Source organism: Stenella coeruleoalba (genome assembly GCF_951394435.1).
Source record: "Stenella coeruleoalba genome assembly, chromosome: 2".
NCBI classification, from domain to species: domain Eukaryota; kingdom Metazoa; phylum Chordata; class Mammalia; order Artiodactyla; family Delphinidae; genus Stenella; species Stenella coeruleoalba.
Window position 1 is genome coordinate 162,577,156 of NC_137147.1, and position 12,789 is coordinate 162,589,944.

General features: G+C 36.4%; 1 protein-coding gene across 5 annotated transcripts in view; it reads right to left on the reverse strand.

The window, feature by feature from the left end:
• Positions 1-12,789, reverse strand: part of UPF2 (UPF2 regulator of nonsense mediated mRNA decay) — a 212,927-nt gene that overhangs the window by 140,168 nt on the left and 59,970 nt on the right. For all 5 annotated transcript variants that reach the window (XM_079912671.1, XM_079912668.1, XM_079912669.1 and 2 more), the window contains exons 12-15: positions 9,300-9,485; positions 6,976-7,179; positions 5,985-6,260; positions 3,410-3,593 (exon numbers count right to left, since the gene is read on the reverse strand). In XM_079912671.1, the coding sequence (XP_079768797.1) occupies positions 3,410-3,593; positions 5,985-6,260; positions 6,976-7,179; positions 9,300-9,485 (850 nt within the window). The remainder of the gene's footprint in view (positions 1-3,409; positions 3,594-5,984; positions 6,261-6,975; positions 7,180-9,299; positions 9,486-12,789) is intronic.

A 12,789-nucleotide genomic window follows, 5' to 3' on the forward strand; every position in this document is an offset into this window, starting at 1 on the left:
TAAACAATGCAGATAAAAATGTACAAAGGACATACGGTTAACAAAACGTAAAATCTAGACAGTAAAATATTTAAAATGTGGGTCAGAATTAAGTGTACTTGGGGACCAAAATCAAATACTGTTCTCTTGAATTTGAGCTGCTTGGTGCCTCAGTTTTCCTGCTCATAACAGACAGAGTAATAATTGTGATACTCCCTTTCAAATGGTTTTCATTTGTATTTCTCTGCTCACTAGACATGCTGAGCATTTTCCCCACATACTTAATATGTCAGAAAGAGCACAGTCTTTGAATTCTGGCTCGATTGTTAACCTAGTATTTTGATTTGGGCTTTACATAACTCACTTGTCAAATATGAACAACATTACCTTCCACTTTAATTTTGGCAAACTGGAAGTACTCAATAAAAATACCAACTCTTCCCTGCCCTCCCTCATTTGATTATGTTATGTTCATCTATCTGTTGTGTATCAATTTGCCTGTGTTCTTTATGTAAGTGATAATAACCTGGCACAGAAACTATTTTCACTTCAATCTTAGTTATTTCTTTCATCGTACAAAAGTTTTAAACACCCAAATCTGCCAACATATGTGTGCTTTCTTGCATCATTTTAAAATTTAGGAAAATTACCACCTCTCCAAATATCTGATGATCAGATCTATTTTTAACTTTTAGAAAATAAATATTTAACTCCTCAATCCATCTGGAGTTTGATGACATAAGATGTGGCTTTATATCAATTTCCCCCCTAAATGCTCACCTGTTGTTCTTATCCTATTTTTAAGATTCCTATTTCGTCATACACTAAATTGTTTTGTATTTAATTGGGGCAGCTTCTGGGCTTTTATTTTATTCTACTGATTTTATTTTTAATTTATGAAATACACTCTTCTGTTTTATAAGTAATTTATTCATATGACTTTTCTTCTTTCACTTTTATTCTTCCCATTTCTGTTCCTTTTATAATATTATAATATAATCTAGAGCTTCCAAACCAGAATTAAATTACATTGCCTATTACCATTTTGGTTTTGTTCTTAAAGTGTGTCTTACTAGAGAATGGACTTGAGGAAATGGGGAGGGGGAAGGGTAAGCTACGACAAAGTGAGAGAGTGGCATGGACATATATACACTACCAAACGTAAAATAGATAGCTAGTGGGAAGCAGCCACATAGCACAGGGAGATCAACTCCGTGCTTTGTGACCACCTAGAGGGGTGGGATAGGGAGGGTGGGAGGGAGGGAGATGCAAGAGGGAAGAGATACGGCAACATATGTATATGTATAACTGATTCACTTTGTTATAAAGCAGAAACTAACACACCATTGTAAAGCAATTATACTCCAATGAAGATGTTAAAAAAAAAAAAAGTGTGTCTTAGAGCCAATAATTCTTTCTATCCTGAGAAAACCAAGATACACACAAAAGTAACATAATAATGTTATTTATAGGGGTGCAAGATTAGAAATAATGTGTCAAACAACAGAATTAACACATTCATACAAAGGAAAATAGCCAGTTTTGTAAAAAACTAAATATTGAGAAAAGTATTTCATGTCAGGAAGAAATTTCATAATATATTAGAAAAAAATTTCAGTTATAAAACTGCAAACACGTGAATAAATATTTTTTAAATAGAAGAACATATATCAAAATGTTAACACATGATTCTTCGTGCATATGAAATATCAGTGATTTCTGTCTTCTTGGCATTTTTCAAAATTTCTGCCATGAACACTTCATTACTTTTAATAATATTAAAATGGTTTTTAAAATATAAGAAAATGCTAACTATTAAGTTAGCATTGGGTAGCTATAAGATTGAAATGATAATGAATTTGCAAGTGCTTGAAAACAAAAAGCTACCAAAAGCAAGATGCTATATTATCTCATGGTTTACCAACAAGAAACAGATTTAATATAGATTTATTCATGTATATCTTCTCTATGATATTTAGACTCTAAAACAGAAGGAAAATGGGACGACTTGGGAGCATATTGATTCTAGTTGCCACCATCCTTAGAGTTGCACTGGCAAATGGTGACCTATTTTTTTCCTTTCCATATTCTAAACAAGGACAGACTCCTCAAAAGAAGCCCGAAGTCCTTTAATTTAACTCTTTGCTCGATAAAGGATAAAGCATACTGCTTTCTTTACTGCTACCAAACTGGGTATCCAACTAGTATTTCCTCATGCCCACTATACAGAGAGAGCCACTCATGAAAGTCTTTGGGAAACAAGGCTAAGACTATTTCAAAGCATATAAAGTAAATGAAATAAGTACGTAGATAAATAAACACTCTACTTGAAACGATCATTTTATACAATTAGAAATCTGAAAAGGAAAAGAAAGTAGATAACTTGGGACAAAGTTCAAAGAACAAAAAGAATCACATACGCCTTTATGGGTTGAGAATTAGGAAAAGTGAATAGTTGCATAATCAGTAGCACCTTTCAAATAATGCTCAAATAGATAACAGCAATCGAATTCTCCAAAACAGGATTTACCTTGGAGAAAGAAACCCTATTAATATGCTGGATGTAATATGAAAAAATAGTCTTAAAGGAAAAGGATCACCAATGCCTTTGCCATGAAAAGTGGTTTTTCAGATATGCAACATAGTAAATGTATACAATTAGTATAACTGGTCAAGGTAAGGGTCTCCTAATAAATAATCTCCTAATAAAATACTAGCTTCATAGGCTGAAACTATATGGCACTTTGAAATGACTACAATACAACATGCTAAGAACTATCAGCAAGCATACCGGACTGGTAAGGCCCCACCCTGTTCCAGTTATTTCCACTGGCAAGACTGGTCGGCTCCTACAGTCCTTTAGGGGAGCCATTCAAATGCTACCTCTTCTTCCAGAACAATCGCAGAAGAATACTGAGAAAGTAAAGTGACCAATCCTCCTGTAGCACGTTTCTCACATGTTCTCTAGTCTTTAGAAACAGAGATAACTCCCCCAGTGACTAGGATCTAAAATTTGGTAGGATAGTTTCAAACTTCTAACTGGCACTCCCCTTATATAGTGTCAAGCCTGCACTGTCTTAGGAAATAGTGTTATTGAAAATATATACTGTATATGAGATGCTTTAATCAAAAGTAGGTTTTAAATTAGCAACCAAAAATTCTAAAATTAAGAGAGGCTGACAGGATTATATTTTTTCCATCATTATTATTTGCTTCAAGTTTTACATGACTGTTTTCCTCCAATTTGGGAATATTTAATGAAATCAAGAAATAAGTCAGCCAGGTCTTACCTAACACTATTATGTAACACTCAACATCAAAAAACAGAAAGTATACAAAAGTAAACGCTAACTGAAAACATTATAAAGCAAATTCTAGAAACGATCTGCCAAATACCATCTTTATTTTCTCTCTGTAATTAATTGCTTACCTAGTTTTATTAAGAATTCTCGTTCCAAGTCGTGTACCTGCCTGATGGATTCTTCCAGAGAATTACAGAGTTTGATCTTTGGTCTTAGCAGTTCTAGTGTGTCACTGATCATGTAATCTATGTCAATGGGAAATGGATGGTCTTTTGTCCAAACCTCCAAACTTTTCTTCCACCAAACATAACGCTGATAACAAATGAAAAATAAATTTAGCTATAAGAAATTAATAACAAAATATTTAAAATAATCTGTATCGTGACATCACCTAGTTATAACAACTAAAGAGTTGTACAAGACACCTACCATTTTTATTAATGGTCAACAGCAATGATCCTAGCACATTTATTTCCCTCCATGTATATAGTTCCTAAGCCATCTGGTGACTTTAATTTAAATATATTTTTTATTGTAACTGTCATAATCTTTTTTTAAAGGCAAGGAAAAATTATAAATAAATAAAACAGCAAATAAATTTTCAGGTACTGAAACCAGGCAGAAACTCCACTCCCAAATCCCAAATAGGGCTTAAATATTTAATTTTACAAAAACAACCAAATTCAAGGCAACGGTTTTGATAAATTATAATTATTTTCTCTATACTACCTGCTTTGATTTTTTTTAAAGAGTCAAAGTATCTGAAGATAGGGTTTTTGAATATATAAAAATCAGTAATCAACAAGCATTTATTGAACATCTACTGTGTATATGGCACCATTTAGATATTTTCCCTCGTCTCCTGGCTTGGCTCCTTCATTCTATTTTGTACTTGTAATTCTCAAGTTTAACTAAAAAGCACAACCCATGAATTTACTTGTATATAAACAGGTGTTCCTCTGGGTGTTTAATCTTCCTGTCCAGTTTCTTCTAGGTCTTCGCTACTCAAAGTGTGGGAACTCAGAGCTTATTAGACATACAGAATCTGAGACGTCCCCTACCCTAGGCCAACTGAATCACAGTGTGCATCTTAACAATATAGCCAGGTGATGTGTGTACACACTGAAGTTTAGAAGCACTGCTGCAAGTGAGCCTTTCTATCTGCCTTCCAATATGTAACTGGACACTGTGTTACAGGCAGCACACACTGGCTGCATCTCCCAGGCCTCACTCACTTCTTACTCCCGTGCCCTAAGTATATCCCTGCTACACATTCCTGCTATTAATCAATGTGGAAAATACTTTTGTCTCTTTCTACTCCTGAATATTTCTGAGTGGCTCTTTTCTCTCTGCCAGTGATGTTAGAGTGAGTGCAAATAGTAACACTCTTCTGAAAGGGATACTGCTTTGGACACTGATAGTGATCACTGATATTCTGCAGCAAAACTTTGGTTTTAAATACAGGCAGTCTCCAACTTAAGGCATTTCTTACATGGAACAGAGAATCTGAGTCTCAAATCTTCAACACACCTTCCCCATTTTTGGCTCATCAATTCAGAAAACAAGAGAGTAACAAGTTACCCTCTAATGCAAAGATAAAGTAATAGGAGAAAGTTACAAACAGCTCTTCCCCAAGAGTAGTTACCCCCACTTAACATCAGCTACTATGTGGATGTATTTTTGACACCTCAAATTTGTAGTTTTAAATTTATTTTCTTTGTCAATGGGTAAACAAAAACAACATAACAGATTAGATAGAAAGGAATGATCAAATAGAACTGAATGGTACCATTGGTACTTTATTTCAGTAACGTCTGGAGAATTCGATAGTGAGTTATTCCCCCTAATCAGTACTTATAACATTGTATTTGATGGGAAATAATGATTAGGTTCCAGACAACCAAGCTACAGCTAACTTCTGGAACATGAACTGTATAGAAGCTGCAGAACTGTCTCTGTATTTGTATCTGAATTTAATTTATACTGTACTTGCTCTAAATCACCAGTTTACATAAGTAACTTAAGATATGGAAAGCACAACCCAAGAGTTTAGCAATGAATGAACAAATATTTCTTTCAATGTTAATGATGGGTTTTTTTTAAAATTTAGAAACAAGAATTTTAGATATAAAACCAGAACACAGATGAGTGAGAATATTATCAAATGCATAAATATTACAAGTAATTTGATTCATGAATTACGTACCAAATACAAAATAATCCATACTACACCAAATTTATAAACTTATTAAACTTACTAAACCAAACTTATTAAACTTACTAAACCAAATTTATAAAAGCACCAAAATAATTCCCAAAATTAATGATCAATCATCAATTATAAAACTTAAAATGTAATCAGAATATTTATGATAGAATTCATCATATATATATTTTTAAAATTTTTCTTTCTTTTTTTTGGCCATGCCGTGTGGCATGCAGGATCTTAGTTCCCTGACCAGGGATCGAACCTGTGCCCCCTGCAGGAAGCACAGAGTCTTAACCACTGGACCGCGAGGGAAATCCCCATCATGTTATTTTAAAACGTCTAAAGCTAAGCATACTTGCAAGAAGAATAAATCTCACCTAACTATGAATATATCTTATACATCATATATGAATGCTACAGGGTTTCTTCTCTAATATTTTTATAACACAAGCAATGCATTAAATGATGCCAACTGCTTATTTCAATTTATGTACCTGAAAATACACAAGGAAGCAATCGAGTTTTCGTTTACTAGAACCTCTGTCAAAGTACTGGCCACAGGTATCCAAAATAGTGCACACTAGTCTAATCCTGAAAAGGTGCTCGGGAGGGTCCAGTGAACTTGGAGAGCCATCAGGGTTAACACCAAATGAAGTAAAAGAATAAAGAGTTCTAAAAATAACAGCAGATTCCACCATTCGGTAATTATAAAGTTCCCCTAAGAACTTGGCACTGCTGATACGTCTCTGATTAAATTTAGGTTGATTAACCTAAAGGGGGAAGAAAAAAAAAAGCAGATTTCCATTAAAGAATAGCAATGTGTTTGAGAAGAGGTAAAATTCCCCTATGTCACTTGACAACATCACTCACTGAACAGAGAATAAATAATGGGTTCTTTTCTAATCGGTAGTCACTTCTGGGTGTCCTTTATCTCTCTCTAAGAAATGTCTACCTTTAAAATGTTTTAATAAAAAGAACATGTTAAGTATTAAATTTAATATTAAGCTATTGTTAAATGAATTAATAGTTTATGAAACAGTTAAAATGTAATTCTCCCTATCAGCCCTCTGTGACTTATTTTCTCTGAAATCCGTGAATTAAGGAAACAACAAGCATATAGAAAGAGGGAAATTCTTACAGAAATTCTTATCAAATGATTACCAATTCTCCTAATTAATAAATTTATGAATTCCTATAATGTGAATGCCAATAGTAACCAGGAAATAATAAAAATTTACTATACTCTTCTAAAATAAGCTTAACTGGAGTTGAAGAAAAGGCAAAAAATACTTCAGCATTAGCCTGAGAGAAGACTAGGAAATCTAACACAACAGGGTTTATTAAGAAATCATTATCTTCAAAAAAGTAATAGTAAATGACACCATATGGGGAAAAGAGGGTTTTCAAATCCTTATTTTTCAATAATAGGACTTAAAGGCTGTCTAAATTGTCCACAGATTCCAATTTGCTGCAGGTCTTTGTTACCTCCATTCCTAATCGAATATCTTCTAAAACTCCATCCACAACATGGATTCCAACATCCTCCTGGTAGAGCACTAGTCCTGCTAAGAGGTTGGCTACACAATGAATGCTGTTATATTTCACATTCCAGATGTTTATCATACAACAAATCACATAGTCTTTCACTTCTTGGTCCTGCCAAGGCAACTTTCGCATCTGTCTCAAAACCTAAATGAAGAGAATTTTGTTTAAATTACTAAGATAAGCACTAAGTAGTCCAAAATACCCTATAATACAAATATTTTATTATGATTGTACAGTCACAGAACTTTTGAAACGGAAAATACTCTAGAGATTCTCTACCAGCCTCTTCAACTTTAGAGATAGGAAAAATAAGATTTTTCTAATTATTGGTAAAATTTATTCACATTTTCCCTTTATCTTTCCATAACGCCCTTAAATTTCCTAGAGTTTCCAGGACTTCAATCAAGCTAACAGTATACACTCATACTCAGGTCACTGAAAGAAATACCCAAGATTTAACAAAAATAATGTTTTCTTTTGTGCATCATTTGATGTAAATAACCTCAGACACTTCTTTTTATAAATGAAAAATTTCCAATAAGGAAATAAACCCAAGGTCAACTGGTTAAAAGATCCCTTAAGATGGAGGACACAGGACTTCCCTGGTGGTCCAGTGGTTAAGACTCTGCCTTCCAGTGCATGGGGTACAGGTTCGATCACTGGACAGGGAGCTAAGATCCCACATGCCTCGAGGCCAAAAAACCAAAACATAAAACAGAAGCAATACTGTAACAAATTCAATAAAGACTTAAAAAAAAAAATGGTCCACATCAAAAAAATCTTAAAAAAAAAAAAGATGGAGGACACAACATCAAGACTGACATCACACAGTTTCCTTGCATGGGAAGGGGGGATGATAGGCACTTACTCCATAAGTCTGGTCTAAGGGTTAGACAAGTTAAAGTGTGTGAAGTACGTAGGAATGTGTCTGGCGCATTACAAGCACCCCATAAAAGTTAGCTATTACTTTCAAAATCTCTACTGGTAATGAGATAATCAGCAGAGCTCTAGTCATCATCAAGTTCTTTCCATTTTTATTCTGAAAGAAAATGGATACTGTAGGCAGAATGTAAAGTAGTCCTTTCATCTCTACTCTATATCCACAATCCACCTTTCAAGCACTAAATATGTTCTCATATCAGCTTCAATGGAAATGTTAATGTCATCTCAAATGCATAAGCATTCCATACTTTACAAACTTTTAGCCAATTCTAAAACAGCTTTCAAATCCTGTTGTCTTAAACAACTACTGTCTCTGGATCCCTGAAGGTGGCTTCAATTTTCAAAGTTGCGCTCATTCGTCATCACCTTCTACCCTGCCCACCCATGACACATGTATTATTCCATGCCTCTCATCCTCCCCATAGGTTTCCTCTGTCCAGAAGTTAATTTGCTTCAATTTTTTTTCCTGAAAAGAAAAAAGTTCCATACCATGTTGTTTCAACTTGTAGAGTTGACCAAAAAATGTTTACTCAACATGTCTCACTTAAAAGTGAAGGTTCTAACAAGGTAACTACAATAATTAAGGTAACAGGTCGGTGGTTCTTAACCTTTTCTGGAAATTGACCCCTGCTGAGAATCTAAAGAAAGCTACAGACCCTCTTCCGGAAAAATACAGACAGGCCCAGAGATTCAATATCATTAAGTTCCAGAGGATCATGGGCCTCTTAAAGCCTACTTAAGGTTAAGAACCCCTGTACTGAAAGCAAAATATTTAAAGGCAAATTCATTACAGAACATCAGAGACAAAGTAATAGTTTCAAATATACACACAGCATTAACATCAAATTTAGAAGAATTACCATTTTAATTAGAATAAGAAGTTACTAACATAAAAGGAAAATAAAACATATGTCCCATACATTATGTATCATCGTATGAATTCCTTATTATGATGACTTGTATGGAATCAATCATAATGGAACTTGGGATTTAATCCTACCTCTCCTAAACTCCACTGCTGGGACTTCAACAATTCTGCTTCAATTTCTCCATTTACAAAATGTGAATAATGCAAACTACTTACATTTCCTATCTATACTTTGTGGGGCACAGAAGCAATTGATAAACAAGCTGATCTAGGAAAACTGAAATATATGTCCCTGACCTAAAACAATTTGGTGCAGGGCTAGAAGGAAAGTGCACTGCAATCAGTACTATTATCATCAGGACGAAAAAGAATTAATTTGGTTGAATGTTATATAAGCTTAGCACTACCACAAATCTCAAGTTGACTACTGTTCTATGATTTCATTAAGATTTACCTTCTCAGTGGTAACCTTGGAGAGATCCTTGTACAAAAGTTTCCGGACATATTCCTGGAGAGGAGGACGTTTCTTTTTCACTGTTTTTTCAGCTGGAGGTGGGTTGCAGTAGTAATATGCATTCTCCACCATTGTGACATATCTTGCATCGAGATGCATCGCTTGTTTCTTTCTCATCATTTGTTCCTAAAATAAAAAGTCTAGTCAAAATACTTTCATTCTAAGGTTTCTTTCTTCCCAACTAAAGTTCTACTCTCAGTGATAAGATTTCAAGATAAAGGGCTAGAAAAGGGAAAAAACAATTACTAGGTATTTCTAAGAGCATGCAAGTATACTAATTGTTATATCACTAATCATGTTTTTAGAACAAATTAGTCCATAACTGCTTGGTCTTATGCCTTGTCCAATAAAATACTCAAGAGAACTCTGCTACAAATATATCTTGACTTATAACTCTGCCAAACTATATGAACTCTACGTAAAACAAGGCTTATATACAAGTGACTGAAATTAAGGACCAACAATATAAATAAAGGGGTGAATGCCTCTGGCTGTTCCACACACAACAGCTGAGAATAACCTTATTCTGAGAGCTTGTGCCATCCAATGTTGTACTAGGTAAATCTGACATGTCTCTACAGACAAGGAAACTAAAAGCCCCCAGTTTCACAACTTGTCCAGAGCCCTCAGCATCAGCTCCAGGAGGTGATTAAAAGCAGTCAATCATCATCTACTTCAGGATCCTCAACCTCAGCACTACGGACGTTTTGGACTGGATAGTCTTTGTCTGGGTGTGTGGGGGGAGGGTGTTCTGTGCAGCAACCTTCACCTCTACCCACCAGATGCCAGTTGAGAACCAAAGACTGATCAGCTGAAGATCTTCAAACAGTACTCCTAGTTCTAAAAACAGCACCACACTAAGTATTAAGATTACTGAATTTATTCAGCCATTTAACATTTTACTTGGCACTTACTATGTGCCAGGCACTACGCTAGGTACTGAAGTCACCAGTGAACAAGAAGGACATGGCTCCTACCTTCATGAAGCCTAAGAGTTGGCGTAGGAAGACAGAATAAACAAGCCAACAAATAAACTAGCAACCTTTTAAATACTAACTGTGAATAGTGTTATGAAGGAAAATAACAAGGCCCTAAGATGGAGAGTAATGAGAGCCCACTTTAGTCAGGGTGGGCTAGGGATGGCCTCTCTGCAAAAGTGACATTTGAGTTGTGCTCTGAAGGACGACAAAAGGTTGAGAAGAGACACAGAGAGAGCACCTGAGGCAGACGCAACAGCAAGACGAGAGGCAATGAGGAGAGAAGGATCAGTTACAGGAACTACATGAAGGCCAGCGTGGCGCCAGCATGGAATGGCGTGAGATCAGTTCTAAGGAGTGAGGAGAGGCTCGGTGAGACCAGATTCTGCAGACCGACCATAGTAACAATGCTGGATTTGAAGCCTGTAGAGGGAAAGCACTGAAGAGCTTCAAGCAGGTGTCTGGACTGGGGTGGCAGGTGGTGGCGGGTGGAAGCAAGACTTCAGGCTTTGGAAAGAAGGCTGTGTCTGCAAGCTCAGGGAGGGCAGGGGCTGCAGCATGTTCACTGATGTAAACCCAGCATCTAAAACAGTGCCTGGCCTAGCACATGGGAGGCTTGCAATTAATGTTTACTAATATACAAAGTAATGAATGAATTTTTTAAAACACATTCAAATCTTTCCCATGGTCTGCCTTTCTATACACGTAAAACCATTGTATACTGGGGGAAATTCTGCTCTTTCATAAGTTCAATTATGGGTATACCAAGTTTCACAATTGTTTCTCTTGTCTATGAATCTGCTAAAGTATACACGTTGTAGCCTAGCTCCTCTCCTGACATCTATTTTATAATTTGTAAAGGCTTATTAAATGTTGACTCTTCCAGACAGAGAGAACAGTTCCATGTTTAACAGAGCTAGAGATAATGACCTCACCCTGTAAGTTCTTTGAACAAAACATAACGCAACACTTAACTTTTCATTTGTACATACATAACAGTTTTAAATCAAGACTAGTTTCAACCTGTTATGTAGACCACTTTAGAACCTTCTCCCCCAACACACATACCAAACTACTTTCTTTTTTCTTTTTTGATGTGGACCAATTTTAAAGTCTTTATTGAATTTGTTACAATGTTGCTTCTGTTTTATGTTTTGGTTGTTTTTGGCCTCCAGGCATGTGGGATCTTAGCTCCCCCACCAGGGATGGAACCCACACCCCCTGCATAGGAAGGAGAAGTCTCAAGCACTGGACCACCCAGGGAAGTCCCCACACCAAACTACTTTTAACATCAGCCAAGAATAATTTTAAATGCAAACCAGTTAAAAGGTTATGTGTGTTCCCAAACAAATACGGGTACATTTTAGATCATCCCGCAAGCATTTGCGCTTCAAACCAAACCCTCCTCCTCCTCCCTCCTCCTCCTCCCTCATCTCTGTGACTGGCACCATCACCCGCTCAGATGCTCATGCTGGAATACGGGGTCTTATCTGAGGGCGCTTTCCCTTCCTCGTCCCTAGTATCTCACCATCACATCTCATCAGTTCTGCTTCCTAAAATTCTTCATACAGCCAATTATTATTCCCCACTCCCCCATCCTTACCATTTCTTCATTGTTTTCCCCGTAGGTTTTGAAAACAGCCATTTCACTGTTCTGTCTACCTCTGGCCTCAGCTATCTCCTCCACACCGACCTTCCTAAAACCATAAATCTGATCATACCTATCCTCCCTGCTTAACATCCTTCAATAGCTACTCTCTACCACAGGGGGAAAACCCTCGTTCCTTAGCACAGTGCTCATACTCGGGGCTGTGCCTACGTCTCCAGTCTTACCTGCAGCCTCTTGACTCAGTGTATCTCTCTTCTCTGCCTTTGAGACTCAGGTGAGTCTCTAAAATAAACACCATTTTTTCCAGGAAACCTTTCCTGACATACCAAGACTAGATTAAGCGCCTCTTCTATCTATACACATAATACCCTATGCTAACCCACAGTATTATATTGCATCCCCCCCTGTGTTCCAACCGTCCATCTGTCTGGGTTATTAGACTACAAATTCCATGAGGGCAGGAACTATCTTTTTCACTTTTATATCCCAAGGGTCTGACAGAAGAGTCAGACTCAATAAACACTGGGAAGCTGTTAGGGAAGATCTCTCCTGACTCATTCAGTCTGGTTTAAGTACTCCCTCCATGAGCCCATAAAATCCTCTGCATACCTCTCTCTGTTAAAGCACTTAAAATGCTACACTGGAATTAGCACTAGATATGGACCACTTTGAGGATGGCAACTATGTTTCATTTCTTTGTACTAACCACCCCCAACCAGCCATAACATCCCTGCAGAACTGAGTTCAGTGCCTAACACATAGGAGGAGCCCCAAAAGCATTATATGATAAACAAGGCTCCTATCCAGAAAGCAAGACAATCAATGATAAAGGCTAGCTGCTTTC